This window comes from Antrostomus carolinensis, unplaced genomic scaffold (assembly GCF_000700745.2).
Source record: "Antrostomus carolinensis isolate BGI_N321 unplaced genomic scaffold, ASM70074v2 scaffold22950, whole genome shotgun sequence".
NCBI classification, from domain to species: domain Eukaryota; kingdom Metazoa; phylum Chordata; class Aves; order Caprimulgiformes; family Caprimulgidae; genus Antrostomus; species Antrostomus carolinensis.
In genome coordinates, this window is record NW_010290850.1 from 4,464 (window position 1) to 22,702 (window position 18,239).

Here is an 18,239-nt window from a genome sequence, read left to right on the forward strand (position 1 = left end):
TAAAGCTTTTTATCCTGAGCAGTGTCAAGTAGGAATATCTCTAAGAACTTATATTTGTCATTTAGCCACTGAAGCCCCACGCAGCACATGTTCCCTTCAAATACTTGCCATGGATCCAAAATTCCATGGATTAGTGTCTTTGTGGTGCACAAGTAATGCTTCCTTTGATTCTCGGGTAAAAGTTGTCATGAAACTTATCAAAAGTCAGTAATGCTACAACACATAGAATAGTCAGAATTTTAAAATATAGGTAAACTTTGCGTGGGGGAATGTGGTGCTCTCTTTTTTAATGCATCGGGGAAGTCAAAGAGCATTTTCCCTGTAGTGTCTATTGCTCTAAATTATCTCTCTTGTTTTATCTTAGTCTGAAGAAATCCACTTAAGAAATTGGCTCTTAGATCTGCCTTCTGGAGGGACTGGGTCAAGGATCACTAAAAGTAATGGGAAAATCTTTCTGCTTTGCAGAAGGAATGTTAGACCAAGGGGAAGATGTCAATAAATAGGAAGGACACATTTGACCAAAATGGCAATCGATTGACGTTCACTTGGTGCTTGAAATACCACTGTGGCAAGAATTAACAAACACTCACCTTCTTTACTACTAAAAGGAATAATTTTACCTTCTGTGTCCATCTTCCCTTTGATCAAAACCAGATAAAGTTGCCGTCTCTAGTCACTGAATGCTTTCTGAAACCTGGCTTGGCAAGGCTATAAAATATAAATTAATTACATTTTATTGGTGTTAATTAAGAGACATCATATAAAAAAAATGCACCACTAGGGTTTGGTCAAAATATAGTGGAAAGTTTTTAATAGGATTGTGCGTACAGGTTTTACTTCCATCAGAAAATGGTATTTATCCTTCAGGTTTTTCAGACAGAGCGTTCCATTAAAGCCACATCCAAAATGAAGTTATAATGGTGAAATATGAGTGCAAATATTGACCTTTTTTTTATATCTGTTCCAGGCAGAATATGAAATTGCTCCAGATGAAAAGCTGGGAGAGAAAGGAAAGGAAATCATGATGAAATACCTCACCCCAGAGGTAAGGGGCTGCCAAAGTGGCATTACTGAAGGAATGCTGCAAGGCACACCTTTACTAAACAAGGTCGTTACAGGCTTTGTAAACCAGAGTCCTAAAATTTACGGTGGCAATCTCCAGTGAATAAACCTGCAAGTCTTATACAAACAGTCAGAGAGAAAAAAATTATAATCCAATCCAGCAATTGACTTCTAAGGATGAACTTGAGCTTATCAGGGGCTTAATTCATCTCTGGATGAGCAGAGGACTTCTCTGGTCTCTTCTTGGTGTGCAAAGCTCTACATCTGTGGTGTAATACAAGAGGCCTCAGCTGTAAATCAACAGATGCCACCATTATTTCCTATCCACTTCAAAAGAGGTGATGGCATTTCATATACTGTTGTGTAGAAAGCACTGGCAAAAATGTTTTTTGATGACACACACTGTATTTTGGTACAAAAATTCCCATTCCTCCCCCACCACCATTTGCCCCAGGGTAGCCAGGGACATGCCAGACTGACATAGGACAGCATGGTTTGGAGCTGAGAGGTGCTATCACCCATTCTTGTTTCCACCACTGTTGGTTCCTCAGCGTTGCACCTTGGGGCTGTTGGAAGGAGAGGAGCTCATGGTGGCAGCTGTGTCCACAGGGTGGCACTCCAAACAGAACTACACATTTGCTGCTGGAATTTTGGACAGGCTGCACTGGGACTAACCCTTTTTGGGGGGCGTTTCGATCCTTTGCTGACTGTGTTTAACCTTTGCAACAAAAGTCACTGCCAGTAAGCAATAAACATCCAACTTCAAACACAAGAACAATCCTAGGATATTTCCTAAGTTGCTTTCGTAAGAGTAGTCAAGACGTTCAATTGCTGCTTCCACTGTTTTACAAGAGAAATACATTTGACCTTCAGGAGAATTAATTGCATTTTTGGCAGATGTCTTTCTAGAGTGTTTAAATGGTACAATATGTTTTGGAGGTGCAGGGGCAGAGCAGACCACTTTTTTTCCAGTCAGTCATTTTCCTACAATAAATTTCAATGCATACTTTCAGTTATCTCAGACTGCACTTTGGGATCTGGTTTCATTTATGGAGCCTGGCTAGTTTCATGTGCAGCCATTGAGCACTGCCAGTATGAGTTCCTGCTGCCCATTCATTAGGGGCATGAAGTTCCACTGCTTTTTAAATCCACCAAAATGACTATTTGTCTTGAAATTTCTGTCAACAGAAGAATGAGGGGCAAATACTGAAGGAAAATACTTCCCACTGTTCTAGTTCTCATCTGGAAATGGAGAAAGGCATTTTGCCAATAGAAGGGCTGGTAAAGTGAGAGAAGGAGGGTACTGCTTCATTTCAGTCAGTCTTGGTGCAGGTTTCCAGATGCCAAATCCCTCCCCTGATGTCCCATGGCACTCCTGCCATCCTTCTCCATTTGCCAGCAACCCCATAGTGCAGCAGAAGCACGTGGAATAGGTTATTAAGGTAAGTGAAAGTGCACTGAAGAGCAATCTGAGAGCAGTTGCTTCTCCATCAAGAAAAAGCAGTGATGTTACAGGAAAGGAAATTCCTGGGACTCCAGAACTGGAGTTTCCATTCTCTGCCATGCTCTGCACTTCATATTTGACCTGTGTAAAATGGACACAGGATTTTTACAGTTCTGAAACTTTTCTGGTATTTGCAAGTTACCTTAATGTCTTTGGGCAGAAGGAAACACAAAGTTGTGCTCCTTCACTTGTAATCTAAAACTGCCTCCCTTGGTGGTGGTGTTTAGTGTCTGCATTGGTCTCACTGCACTTTTTTCCTTAATGGGAAACGTCTGCTTGTTCCTAGAGGGATTTTTAAGCCCTGTGTAGCAGAAGATATTTTCTAGAGGCGAGGTTGACTGTGCCATAGCAATCGGTTGAATACTAGATTCTTGTAACAGGTCTCACACTCAACGAATACTTAAAAAACTAGAGCAAGGCCTGGATTAATTTCATTTATTTTTAGATACCTAAGGTACTCAGGTTAGGAGTTCAGTTGGCCTACTGTCCTTTCTGGTCAAGAAAGAGAAACGAGAACCTCCAAAGGACAGATTTTTAAGCCATTAGAATTCAGTGATTCAAAGCCAGGTTAGATACTTGCAGTCAAGAGGGATGAATCTGGACCCAAATGTCCTAATAGAATATCATCCTGGCCAGCAAAGACACCTTTTCATTAGGAGCTGCATTTCTCCATTTAGTTATTAGTCCCTTGAAAGATACAAATTGGTGCTGATTCCAAAGTCTTCTGCTTTCAGAGGAATGCTTCTTTTAAGTAGGTGTGTGTCTGTGCTTCAAAGAACCTGATTGTCTTGATATAAAAATAGTGTGACATACAGCTTGACTGATAGAATAAAATTATAGGTTTAGTTCTTGGACAGATAATTCAGTCTTATAATGTGAGGAGTGTTTTTTTCCCAGAGTGCAGGATCAGAAGCAAAATGAAAACAAAAAGTAGACTTCATGCTCTTTAATATTTATAAATGATTTTTAGTTCTTGCTTAGATTTTTAAATGTCATACATATTTAACATACAATGTGTCAGTATATCATCATTCTAAAGTGCATTCATTTGCATAGGGAACATGCACTTTATTTAATAAAACATGTACTACTTGCAGAGCAGAAAGGAAAAGAAAACACTTCCCCAGATGAATAGACATCACACCAGTACTTACAGCCTCATGTGACTCACGCAGCCGCTGTCTGCAAGATGGTGCTACACCATGCTGTGCAGTTAGCAGACTCAAACGTGGGGGAGCTGTGAATTCCCACGTGGAGAGCTTTGTGTGAGAACATTCAACATCAGCCCCGAGGCTGCTAAACAAGCTCAGCGATGCCAAGATGGTTGAGGGGGAAGGTACTTTTTCAAGTAATCATGATTCAGGCTCTTTGCAGCTTTAACATCCTGAACAGCCCCTACTTGTTCACTGCAAAAGTTGAGAAGAGGTCTAAGCAGCCTTTTGTCATGGCTGATGCCAGGGATGGCATGAGCAGATCAGGCTTCCACCATCTCCCTGGCCTACAGACAACAGCGATGACAAATTCTGAATGTGTCCTGGCACCTGGAAGGGAAAATGGGTGGTTTAGGCCTCTCAAAGAAGTGCCATGTAGGAACAACCTCCCTAGAGATATGGTAGAGTCCTCATCACTAGAGTTTTTCCAAGATGATCTTGGACAAAGTGCTAGATAATCTCATCTAGGCTCCCTTTCCCATGAAAGGTTGGATCAGATGATCGTTAAAGGTCCCTTCCAACCTGAGCTGTTCTGTGATTCTATGTACTCAGGTCCTCACTTAGGAAGACATTAGTATTCCCTCTCTCTTGCCTAAAGTTTGATGAAACATTCATATCCAACAGGTCATTCTGAACTATTTGATGGGAGGGAAATGTAAGGAGTACGTGTGATCTTCACACTGAGGATACCAAAATGCAAGTGTTTCCATGGCTTCCTTAGCAGCTTCACTTGAGTGGTGAGCAGGAGAGTGAAAACCCACAGAAGAGGTGTCCTGTAGCTGAAGACAACCCCATCCTTGAAACATGTTCTGAAGAATTGTTAACCTTCTTCTCCAAGGAGGTCTAACTGTGAGCTGGCTACTCCTTAGGGGCTATGTGGGTGTAAGCACTGCTGAGAAGGCCTTGTCCGTTAAGAGGAAGAGACCTAACAAGGCATGTGTCACCTTGACCATTAAGAGGAAGAGACCCAACGAGACTTGTACCACTTCAGCACTGTGATCTGAAGGGAACTCCACCTGCAGACTGTCTTTGCTTAACAGGAGCAGTGCAATGGTTCCCATTACCAAACAGATCGATGTTTCTTGACCAGAGTCTCGCTTCTTCAAGAGAGACCTTAACAGTTTCCATGAAAAAGGCACTTAAAGCTGCCTTCTTGACTTAATAAGCCTGTAGGGCAAAAGTCCAACCCACAGGAAGTCTAAAATTTCTGAGGTTGTGAAATATGATGGTAAAACTGCTAAAATGAATCGGTCACAAATACTTATTTCCTGGCTTTTCCTAATCTCAACAGTTGAGTGGGAATGTTTCAGTTTTAGGTTCCAGTTCTGTCTGTAAATGGAAAAGCCCTCAGTGCTTCGTGGAACAGTTGAGTTAAGCTGAACTCAGCCTGGCTTCATTACCCGTCTGCTTCTTTTACTGGAAGAGCAAAGAGATATATTTACCTTTTTACTGCTTTTAAATTAGAGTTTTGCATCTCCATGCAGCATTTTTGCCTTCCTGCCTGACAGCTGCCATGCCATACTCTACTAAATCACTAGCCCATTATTTTCTTTTTCACTGTAAATCACCTTGAGATACTTTGAGAGATGCTATATAAAACTAAATTGATTTGAAACGGCTCTTAAGACAGTCTCCATATGCCATTATAGTTTATATTTGGACTCAGCTGGGTACTAAAAATGTTACTGAATAGGATGGCAAATAGGCATTGTTATCCCCATTAATATACTTCACAGAATACGAAGAACAGCAAAAGCATTAGTTTTCTTATCTGAATTCCTGTTCGGTCTCCTTTCCTCCAGGAAATGAACAGAATAAAGGCCATGTTTGCAATTTCTTTCATTGCTGCTGGACACAGCAACTTACTCCAGTCTGAGACTAGCAATGGGTATTTTGCTAAATGAAAATATGTCTTTGTTTTTATGAACAATTATAGGATAAGGAAGGGAGGGAAAAGGCCCATGGAAAGGAAACTGGCTGATCAGCAGTGCCTGGCCTTTTATTTGTCTACTGGCTAAAATGTGTTCTTCTCTCAAATTAGTTCTTTATGGAGAAGAAAACATCTATGTAATGCAGGTGAGATGGAATTAAAATGATAAAGCCATGCAGCTGAGTCCAGCCTCCTGCTCACAAGCACCCTCTCTCAGCCCTGTGCATTGTCAAAGAGTAGTTTTCTTTTTGCACACTGTTGCTTTAATCTTGATGCCAAGGATTTTTGCCTTCGGTTGCTCTCTCCTTGAGATTTTTTTCCTCCCTTCCTATTTTCACCACCGAAATAAATGCAAACTTCAGCACTTGCACTTCTGAGTGAGTCATCCTTGCTGATCACTAAAGCCTTCCATCTCCCATAAGGCAAGTTTCATGTATCACTTTTTAATGATTCTGGCTGAATCCTGGAAGGGCAGGTCACACCGTACCAAGAATTGGATTCAAGTACTGAGACCTCTTCCTCTTAACTGTTTAGTTTTACTAAATGCCTTCTAGGGAACGTGTTATAATTAGTTTTTGGAGCAGCCAAAGCAAAAGCTGCATGTCACTGCAAGGGATGCTCTGAAGGAAAGACACATTAAGCTTCTGTAAAGCAATCTGCAGAGTTTAATATGAGACAGAGGCTTTGTGTTTTGAAAGGTGAGCCTTCAGGGACTGTTTTCTACATTGTTACCTTTCTGGTACAAATTCAGCTTATATCACTTATATCCAGCGAGTCATCTCCATCCCCCTGTAAGCTTATTATCTTGCTGATAAAAGACCAACACAATATCGCTTTTCACTGGCTACAGTGGATGGTCCCTTAAGGCTTGGTCCAAGAGTTATCTCCACAGCTAGTTTTCAAATTTTTCTAAACCCTATGCATTTCATTAATGACCCAATTGAAGTAGGCAATGAATGAAGTGCCTGTCTGAACACAGTGTGTTACATGGATTCAGGATAGGCAAGAATTATTTACTTGCTCAAAGCGTTATTCACGGTGTCCTTTGGGTTTCTATTAGGAGACTTTTCAGGATGCTAAATACTTAAGTAGAAATCCTGGCTTTACTCGAGCCAAGGAGAATTTTGCCATTTAATTAATTGCCCTGGGACTTTACCCTTTGACTCAATGGATTTCTCATCTCCCCTTTCTATTGACTTCACTACTCTATGGGCAACATTTTAGCCAGAGATGATAGCATTACTTAGGCCTTTGCTTTGCAGCTAGCATAATCGATACATGATCCAGTCTCTAGAGAAATCAATACATAATTCTTGTTGTTGTTCCAGAGACAGCACGATCAATATCTCTGCTGATCACTATGTCTTAGTCCAGGAAAGTACCTTCTCAGTGTACTTTCTGCATAAGCTCATCTTTCCAAAGTTCAATTCTGGGAAAATATCTGAGCAGCAAAACAGCAACCTTATTACTCAAATTAATGCTTTCCAATCAGAATTTATTTTAATAAGCATTCTTCTGTCACTGGGACCAGGCTGTAATCTAGTGTGGCAGAGGAATCTGAAAAATCACAGTGTTGCCTTGATTAGGAGTCCCTTTGCTGTGGTCTCAGACTAAAAGGCATTTTCTCACGGTTTGCTCAAGTCTTATTTCCTCATCCTTTACTCACTGTTTATAATACAAATGTTAGTTAACTAAACACTTACTGAGGATTTTTGTCTCTTGTAATGGTGCCAAACTGCAGGAGAGCCTATGGAAACAACATGGAGTCTGCTTTATCCTGGTGATGCCAGGATAGGTCCTTGGGCAGTCCTGTGTCCTGTCCTTTAGACTTGAAGAGGGCTGCATTTGCTCAGACTGGTCGAAGATTTGGGCTGAGGTCATCAGCTACACTGGTTTTATGCTAAGCAGTACTATTAGTTGAAGCTCTGCTTTTCCTTCCTTGTTGTTTTGAAGAGGTTACGCTCCCAAGTTCACATGCTTCTTAACTGTTTGTCATTTGTGGTCAGGAAAATCATTGGGATGACTTGGTCAGTGGGCAAAAGCCTTCTAGCTTCCCTGTGTTTGCTGGAATTACTCTGGCTTGACCCTTTGGAAAATGGAAACTTGCTTCAGCTAATTGATGTCAACCACACATGTAAACCTGGCTCCCATCTGTTTGCTGAGGCAGGGCAGGCCCCCCAGGCTGCTGTGACTCTTCTCAGAGTCTAGCCAGGGTATCCAAGAGCTCTGGGGACACTGTGCAAACAAAGAGCCGTCTGCTCAGAATTATCTGAGAACAGGAAGGATGTACTTGTCTGCCCTTGGCTAATGAATATGCTCATTATAGCTTCCTCCTCTCATTGTCAGGGGGTTATCTTTTCCCTATCCCATCTGCATACCCCTCATCACTTACACTCAGTCCATATGGATTATCCCATGGCCAGGGAAGTTAATTCTAAGCCTTTAAGTTTCATTCAGCTTCCCCAGATACAGCCTCTTCTGCCTGAAAATTTTGCCCACGTGGGAAAAAAGGAATCAGCCTTTTCCAGGTGTCTAAAATACTGGGTTGCAAGACATCCCGAAATCTGCAGATTACTTTTGTGCATTTGCACAGAATGACATTAAAATAGACCTCTGATGAGTCTGGCCTCTTCCACTCCCAACACAGGCATTGCAGCCTTGGTTATCCAAACACAGGGAGGCATCTGGATGGGAGAGATGAGGTGCCTCTTCCTGCCCACTGACTACAGGGAGTCCAGGGGAACTTAGAGTGTCTCATTTTTAAGATGATTAAAGCACAATGAAGTGAATTCCACGCTCGATGTAATGCAGAATACATTGAATTACGTTGCATGGCATATCCACACAGGTTTCTGTGCATGATTTCTCAAAGGTACGGGAGCCCTTTGAACACCTGACCTCCACAGCCCTTCTATCCACCCACTGTGACTTGCAGCAACTTTCCTGGTTGGTTCAACTTTGGGTTTCTGAAGCTACAAAAGTAATGGGTCAACAAATGTCTCTCTGAGCTCAGGATCCATTGTGCTAACAGGCAACTGTATGCTTGATCCCAACAAAGAAGAGAATGATGAGGCACATGATGAAAATGGAAGTTAAACGTAACTTATTTCTCATCCGATTCTCTCGTAATAGGAAATCAGGATTCTGGAAAAACATCTAGACACTTAGCAGCTGAGTAGCCTCACAAGAATGGGCCAGGAGAATTCAAATGAGATGCCTGAGGCTGACATTTTTGGCTGGGATGATGCAACTAGAAGAATCACTAAGCCAATAATGTTAGAATGTGTTATTTTAACTTGGAACCAGGAATCACAACATTACCATAAGGAATGTTTTAAATTTTGCAGAAAATAAATATATTTCAATTCATTAAAACATCACTAGATAAGTGTAAAAAATAAGAAAATAAAAAGATTTTTTTTAAAAAAACTCTTTTTGATTACAATTGGATTTTAAAATAACCAGCATGTTTAAGTTGTGGAAATGTGGCGCTTCAAACTATTAATGTTAATTGGTTTTTTTCCTAGTAATGCAACTACACTCACAAAACTCATTTATCCTGCATGCCAAGCCTCAGCTTCTAGGTTAATTTATTATTTTTTAATCGAGCCAGACTCTGACCTGAGTCAAAAATCAAGCATATAGCAAGTTTATTATCCTGGCACAGATGCTGTTTGTCCAACAAGCAGAGCTGAGGAAGAGCAGAGTGGGCCACTGCAAACAGTGTGTCATCTCCTACAATAAATGTCTTCCCTCTGAATTCTTTGCTGATGGCTATTACCATACGATTGTTAATGGATCGTGTGACACAGGTGATTAGGGAATGCCCTCTTTCCAGCAGTGCTAGGTAGTGATTTTGTTTGCTTTCTGTGGGTGTTTCCAGTCTTTCTGTGAGTGGGCCACTGGTTCCTGCCTGATATTTATTTAACTCACTTCCTAATCCTTTTCAAAGCCTTCCTGAACTCTCTTTTGAATTTTTGTTTCTTCATTCAGGTGTTTCCTCAGGATTTTGACCTGTTAATGGAAAAAGATGAAGGCAAATTCTATAAAATCCCCACTGCAATTGATGGCAGCCCAATCATTGACTTGAGTGCAGCCTGGATCAGGCCTTTATGCTTGAGCTACCTTCATGCAAAGCAAATAGCTCATGGACTTCAGCATGAGGATCACTTGCAAGGGAAGGGTTACGCTTGTTTGCAGGCTTATGTCTCAGAGGACTGAATTCAAGCAGGGATCTGTTTGTTTTCCTGCAAGAAAGCCATTCAATAACGTTGAAGTTGTAAATGAGTGTTTATAGATTTAGGGATTTTTTTTTTTTTAATGGAACAAATGACACTTGGTTTACCAGAAGAATCCAAGCTATGACTATTGCAACATAAGGTTGCTTGCTAATGTTTAGGCTATCCATCAGTGCAGGAGGACATTAAAAGGTAGAAAGGTTCTGATAAGAGGCTGGACACTGGATGCTTTCCAAACCTATTAAGCACACATGATGAGAGAAAAAAAAAAAAAAACCTTCTGAGAACAAAACTTTCAAAATTGTCCTCTCATCTTTGTTGCCATTAATGTTGAAAATACTGTTCTTTTCCAAAAATGCTTTATCAAACATCTGGCTGCTTGTAGGAAAGCACTATAGCAATGGCTCAGTTGGGCAGCTAACAAAAGAGGTTGCCTTTTAAATTAATTACACTTCCAAGGATTGTGAGTACCCTAACTTTTGGGTAGCTAGAAAATCCTGCTTACTATTAATTAATCTTCTTTTCTATTCTGTTTCTTAAGCTACCCTCCTCATCCTGCTGACAGCTACTGATACCGCTTATTTCCTCTGTGTTTTCATCCTTCGGTCTGTGTGCAAAATGCTTTTAAAGTGTAAAAAAGGCAACAAGAAGTAAAACATACTTTCCCTTCCCCTGCTTTAAAGCAAGTTTATGTAAAACAATTTCATCTGGCTAGTTTATGTGCACCCATAACACCAATAAACCCATGTGTCTACAGAAAGGAAGAAAAAAATGCTTCTTTGGTAAAGAAACTTCCATAAGCAGGTTTCCAAATAATTATTTTAAAAGTAGGAGTGGGGAAGAACTAAGAAATACTGAATACTCCATACTGAAAAATATCTTGCCAAGCACTTCTTGTGAGGCCTAGTTTCTCACTAATTGAAGTCAAAAGCATATCTTCCATGGTGACCAGTTTAGGTCCTTAAACTAAGCTGTACCAAAAATTCCCTGGCTGGTTGGGATTGCGGTGAGTGTTTCTATTTAATTGAAGAGTATAAAGTCTGCAGCTGATTCACTGGACTTGCAAAATAAGCTGATGAGACAACTAAATTTTGTCTCATGGGACAATTTGTTATTTCAAAATTACTTTCTATGGAGCTTTGAGTGTTTAAGATTTCCTCTGGTCACCTATAGTCGCCAGGAAGAAATTTCTCCTTCTTGATCTAGGCAATATTTTCTCTTCCTTTGTTGCTCCAAAACTCATGTTGTGGTTACACCCCCAAATTTCTCTGAATCAAATAATTTAACATTCCAAGGAAACCACACTTTGGCTTGAAGAGCTTTATGTAGGAAAAATTTTGACTCGCACCATTTGCATGGCAGTTGCTTGTTTGCCACCGTCAGGAACAGAAATGTGGTTTCTAAAAAGGAGCAGCTCCAAAAAGATGTACTGAGAACAGGAAAAACAAGGTATAGCTAGATACCAGACCCTGTTGCTGATTAACAGGAGAGCCATGAAAAATGCTTCATATATTTTCAATGCACTTGTCAGAAAGGAAACCTCAGTGGTTGCTAAGTTTCTCCAAGGAAGGGCATAGTTCAAAACTACAACTTGTACCTCAGCACCAAAGAGGAAGGATGCTGGAAACCCAGAAAATAAACTTGTTCTTTTCCTACCAGTGGGTTTGCCAAGGCCCAAGATGCAGCCCAGCAAGGCCAGGGCAAGGAAGTCGGCCTGAAGCTACATCAGATCTACTGAAGTAAATGAGTTCATGAACTGAGGTGGTTAACATTGCCTTTTGTGATGGATTAGTACAACCCCTCCAGGAAGAAGAACATGTTGAGCTGGTTGCTGAGGGCTCTGTTGTCTTCAGTCATTGTATTTTTCTGTATGTCAACACGTGTTTTGATAGTTTAGTAGAATATGAAGGAAAACAGATTCATCATGACTCCAGATCAGCTTGCAGCTACAAAAGAAGCCCCACAGTTGATAGGCACTGCTGATTTGCTTCATTTAGCTACCAGCAAGTGATCCTGCCCTCAGTACTGAAAATACCACTTGATCAGAGAACAGGATTGGGTTGGATTTTTTTCTCTGTCATTGACCTGCTCTGTAATCCTGAGTGAGGTATTTCATGACTTTGGCCTCCATTCCCACTCCCAGGACCAGTAAGATTGGTTTGCTTTGGAAGCTTTAGCTCTCATGATATGTGTATGTAGTGCCTGGCATTACGGGCCCCCAATCTCAGGTATAATGTCTACACGCTGTCGTAATAGATAAATTGCTACTAATAACACAGCTGCTCTCCATGCTCCCCATCCACCTCACTGCCAATTCTTACATCTGTCATCTCAAAGCAAATATCCTGGAATTATGAAGCCTTGTGCTTTACTGGTTTGCCTCATACAGACCCAGATGACTTTGTGGTAGGAAAAAAAAATAGAAAGAAAATGCAAAAGTTGATTACTTAAAGTGTTGCAGCTGCTCCTGATGTAGAATTGGCTGTTTACTACATATACAGCTAAAACCAAACAGACAAGATCAGACACAGGGCAAGAAAAAAGAATGTTCCAACATTTTTGTGCACAACACCAAAAAGCATCAGGAGACTGCGTGTGCTGTGACAGCGCTGGGAACCTTTCTCTCACCAGGTTGAAACACACGCCTTCCCGAAATCAAAGTACCACCAAGACACTCTATCTCCTCCTCCATTGCTTTCCTCTGTATTTCTCAGTTGGACTCGATAATCTTAAAGGTCTTTTCCTACCTAAATGATTCTGATTCTCACTGTCAACCCCTTCACACTTACCTCTGTTGGTCACCAGCTGCATGGTCAGTACTTCCCAGGCTGTAGCTCAGCCTGAGTCTTATTTACCTCTGCCCAAAGCGGGGAGCTGAGGGGGACATCAAAGTCACCCAAAGTGGCTCTGGATTTCTCCCTGTGGTGGGGCAAGCAGAGCCCGGGCTGTCACCTGCGCTGGTGTGTTCCTGCTCTGAGCACAGTGGAGATACCACAGGCCAGTTCTTGGGGTGAATCTCTAGCCACAAGTAGCAGATCAGCCTCAGAGACACAAAGAGGCACAATTTCATGGTGTCTGTTTTGCCTCCATTACCTTTCTGCTTTGAAAACTTGCATTACCTGAGCACATAAACTTGCCTTTCCCTGACTTTGTGATTACCAGCATGACTTGCATGTATCTACCTATTCTCCCTTTTTCTAGTAACTGCTCTGATTACTGTCTTCCTCATGACTTGTTATGAGTGTTTGCCTCAGAGGACTGAGGACAGTCACCACTCATAGTCATACCATTGCTACCTGTCCTGGTAACTACTCCTCTGCTAGCTGAGCCTTCCTCAAACATCTGGAGAAGGATGTGACTCTGCAACAGCAACAGCAGCAGTGGCATTGCATGTGGCAGATTTCCCATCCCTGATGCAAACCGTTGCTCTCCGTTGCTGGTCTTGGGTCACGGCTGTGTGAGAGCAAATCAAATGCAGCAACATAGGACAAGGGGTAATGGTTTTAAGTTAAAAGAGGGGAGATTAAGACTAGATATAAGGAGGAGATATTTTACAATCAGGGTGGTGAAACACTGGCCCAGGTTGCCCAGAGAGGTGGTAGAAGCCCCATCCCTGGAAACATTGAAGGTCAGATTGGATGGGGCTCTGAGCAGCCTGATCTGGTTGAAGATGTCCCTGCTCACTGCAGGGGGTTGGACTAGATGAGATCTAAAGATCCCTTCCAACCCAAACCATTATAGGATCCCATGAACATAACAACTGGATGAAGGCAGTATTTCCAGGTTTTTGTGCATGAACTCTTCTTACCCCATCATGCACCATCTCACACCAAAGTTCATTTTAGCTTGTTTCTTTCATAGCTTTGAGGTCTCTACTAGGAGCAAATCTGTGTGGAGATTTACAAGTAGATTATATGTCAAAAATTGCTGTCAACATCTGAAAATACACATATCATTAAGACAGAAGTGCTTGGAACCAGAGACAGCTCAAGGAAAGTTATGGCTTGAACTTTTGTCCACTGACTGAAACAATTTTAATTGTTTTAAGCTAGTTTGTTGTGGAATGTTTTCATAACCTGAGACATAACATATGCTGCACATTATTTGTTTTATGCAAGTGACTTTTAAAATAACTCATCGTGTTTCAATATCATGGATGCAAGTCTGAAACTTGCCAGGAAAGCAGTTGTGTTCATGACAAAAATTTGCATGAAGTCTATTCATTCTAAAAACTGTGGTATCTTTCTGGTTCAGATTTTTTTGTAGTGATGAACAGTTGTGCTTTAAGATATCGTGATGACTCACATCCACTGGCAAGGATTGGTATAAAATGAAAGCCTGTATTTCTAGGTTTCTGTTCCTTATTTACTAATTGTAAGCTACAAACGGACTGATTTGAGGAATCTGAGCATCTCTAGCTTTCATTTGTCTCAGTGAGACTTCTTTTATTTTAGTCACAGATGATGATCAGCTCTTCCACAAAACATAACTCTTAACCTTCCTGTTCACTGTTTGGTAAAATATTGTGAGATTGCCACCTAGCTCGTGATGACTTAATCATGCAATGAAACTTTAATATTTTAAGGTTTTTAGATGAAAGGCACTGTGGAAGGATAAAGAATTGCTTCCAGACTAAGGACCTGCTCTGTTTCTTTCACAGTCAGTCTGACCAAAGTCAATCCTATCCCTTTTTCTGATCTGAAGTTCAGGGGTCTGCAAGCTTTTTCTTTTTTATAGGAGACAATGGTGATGGAGGCAATGATGATTGAGACAATTGTCTTTCAAGCGGGACTGTTCATTTGCAAAGAAGCTACTTATTCCTTTGCTCAGAGCTCCAGGTTTTCTTAGGTGAGCACTCAGTATACAAACTCCCTTCCTCATCTGGTCTGGAGGCCACCCCACGTGCCTCTGTTACAGGGTCCAGTGTTTTGCAAAATCATTGGTACAAAGGACTGGGAGAGGACTCAAGAGCCCCTTGCATTGAGGAGAGATCAAATACACTTAGATCATCAACAGATGTCTGTCTGCCCTCAGAGGTCTTTCAAACCTCTGCAAACAGATTCCACAATACTTATATGCCTGTTCTTTTGCTTCCCTGTGTGGAAAATTAGAAAAAAAGTCTTCATATCCAATTAAGTGGATTCCTTCTCATCATTCCCCCAGTGTAGAGCAGAACATGCAGAATAATTGATCCCTGCCCTCTTTATTAAAAACATTTCTATATTAAAAGACCTTTATCATGTTTCACTCTTACTTTTCCAGACTAAACAAATCTACTTCCTCAACACTTCGCTTTGACATTTTTTTTCCCAGGCATGTTTCTCAACCCTCCAGACACTCGGTGTTCTTGTCAGCTCTCCATAGCTTTCTCAAACGGTGGTGACCCAACTGGATACGTGTCTCTAGCTAGAGTCTCAGCACATCCTTCTCAGTTCCCTTTGTTGTTTGGGCACTTTTCCCACAGAAACTGCAGAGCTCCACACAGTAAACCAGCTCTGCACACACAGGTTTGTGTTGTGTGTGCATCTGCTCTGGGCTCCCTACAGCTATTGGAAGTAACTGAGCTATTGGAAGTAAGTGGATTCGGTTACGCAGAGACAGCTGCTACTCACCCCAAAAAACTTCAGCAAAGCTAACCCCAACTGCTGGCTTGTCAGGAAAATGTTTTTACTCATTGAAGTTGCAAATCTCTGCTAGCCAACTGCCTGCTTTCACTTCCACAGCCTTCGAGGCAACAGCTATAGTGCACTACACCTTGACCAGAGTCATCCATTTTAAAGATATGGAAGTTCTGTCTTAAGGAAAACTAGAACAAATAACATGTTTTAATGAAAAAGTAAAATTATCAGAGAAGGTCTTCTGAATGCTTCCCTTGATACTGCTGCTATTTCAGCTTGTTTTATAAAGAATTTGATTAGGTGATAGACTGACAAAAGGTCAGGTGTCCTCCACGCAGTCACAGGGGTAACACCATCAGAGAAATGTTGTAAGTACCATGGCAAATGTATAGAGATGATTTTATGAGAAGGCTTATTTGTTTGCTCTCCTGTTCAGTGAAGGTCAACAAATACTGTGTCCTGAAGGGCTGAGTGAAGTAGCCTGTAGCAAAACTCACAGAGCTGTCAAAAAAGGAGAGTTTATATTTCAAAGTATGGTGATGCAACATGACATTCAAAATAACAGATAATGAGGAGTTACACAGCCTGGAAGCTTTCACCTGATCTAAATGAGATTTTGCTTCTTTTTAGTGCTTCAGTGAGGTGCTGAGAGTTGGGACATGGATAATACCACCTGCAGCACACACAGAGCTGCATGGCATGGGTCTCCTGGTGTTCAGGCTGCCAGGGACAACCACACTAAGGCAGGAAAGACCAGATTGCATTTGGCTTGTGAAGCTCCCACCAAGAACCTGGTATTTATGAGTGACACTGAAGATAACTGCATCCAACTTCAAACCTAGCCACCATGCTGTTTATTAGTGGTTGCATCCCAGTGAACAGGAGAGGAAGGGGGAGAAGCTGCATTCAACCTCTCAGCAAAGTATGAAAAGTATCTTGCACGCCCAGAGGCTTAATTTGGAAGGAACAGCAATCTCCAAATTTTTGTGGACACGAACACAACTAACCTTGAACAACTGCGTGACGTCTCAGCTGCTTTCTTGCCATTTACTGAAATGGAAGAGCAGCAGAGAGGCTCTCTTTTATCTTTGAAATTAGAAAAAAACAAAATTCAGAAGTGAAGACATTTTTTTTTCTTCAGAGTGCGTTACTGGCACTCAGAAGTAATTGAATATCCATTTCTCATTTCTCAGATAATCACTAATCCAATTCCTATTTGCATTCTTTTCTTCAAAATTAAACAAGGGGGCATCATAAAGCTGAGATGTTGCTTTGCCAGCAAAATATTTGTAAGAAGGTTTTCAGTTTCTGGCCATAAATGAGAAGATGAAGGAGATAGGAGATTTTGATTAAAACCTGATGAAAGTAGTTTGGATTTTAGGACTTTTATTACTGTCTAGTCAAAAAGGATAACACGATGAGAGAAATTTTTGTTGTGGATCAATTTAAGCACTTTCTGTGCTGCCAAAGACTTGGGCCATGAATCTGGTTTTGGTTCCATTAGCTTTGCCCTCGTGTTACTCTGTTGACTTGACTGGCATAATTTCTGATTTACGTTATCGTAAGTGAGATCAAGAATCACTTTCTTTGCCTTCAGGAAACAGAACAGCCATTAGGGAACATCTAGGACTGTACTTATTGAAACTACTCAGTGTTTTGTTTTGAATACAAGAAAATGTAACAGGTTTCTGCAGGTGTTTCTGAAGAGTTAGCAGAGTATTCTTTGTCACATACTTAGATGTAATGGTTTTAATCACAGTGTATGGCTCTCCTAGCTGCCACAGGACATTTAATATGTTCAAAAAGTTGTCTATGTTCCCCCGTAAAAGCTGAATTTGCTTTTACAGCCATTACCCATAATGCAGTAGGAGAACGGTGATAACCATTTCATTGAGGCTGCAGAAATCTTTTGCACCTCTCCAGGGAAGAAGCAACTTTTTCTTCCTTAAGTGGCCAAAGTGTTACCTTTGGAAGCTTTCGCTCTTGGGATCCAAATGCTTTCTTGCACTCATAACTTGCACTACCTTATTGTTCTCCAGGGGAGCAAAAGTAGGTTGGTGGGTTGGGTTTTGACTTGTAATTGTTTCTGGCTTTGTTTGAATGTTAGAAAGCTGTAGGTATCCACAGTACTCAAAGAGAGAAAATGAGCAGTCATGGTTATTTAATGGGAGCAGTCATGGTTATTTAGTGGGAGCAGTGGGAACTATGAACTCTCAAGGAAAATCTCAGGAAGGATCATACAAAGGATCCCTAGAACTGTATGGAGAGTTGGAAAGGGTTGACTATGCTCCTCCCATACATGTGGTGCAGCTGCTCTGCCCAGAACTCTGTGAAGGGCTGCATAATGGCACAAAATGTTTTGCTTGTCCTACAAAACCTTTGGAAATGATCAGCCTGTGAAAAAAAGTGTTTTTTTGTTACACAAAATGAAGTGCTCTAGTAAAGTGTTTGTGCTACACTGTACAGTTTTACTCCATGTACATAATGTCAGTGTATTTGTGTCTTCACCTACCTTGATATCATTAGCTTGCTCCCAATTTGTCCAGAGGAAGAAAGGTTCAAAGGTCAGCAATGACTCTATCTCCCACAAACTTGGAGAGAGGAATCACAGTTCATGCTTTTTTAAATATTCCCCACATTGTCTTACAGCTTATTTGCTCATTTTTCTCCTCTTTC

General features: G+C 41.1%; 1 protein-coding gene across 1 annotated transcript in view; it reads left to right on the top strand.

Annotated features, from left to right (window-relative positions):
- Positions 1-967: 967 nt before the first annotated feature.
- The window catches only part of LOC104530185 (G protein-coupled receptor kinase 5), a gene marked incomplete at both ends in the record, with an annotated part of 35,195 nt that continues 17,923 nt past the window's right edge, over positions 968-18,239 (top strand). Inside the window, one exon of the mRNA XM_010174698.1 lies at positions 968-1,045. Within this exon, the coding sequence (XP_010173000.1) occupies positions 968-1,045 (78 nt within the window). The remainder of the gene's footprint in view (positions 1,046-18,239) is intronic.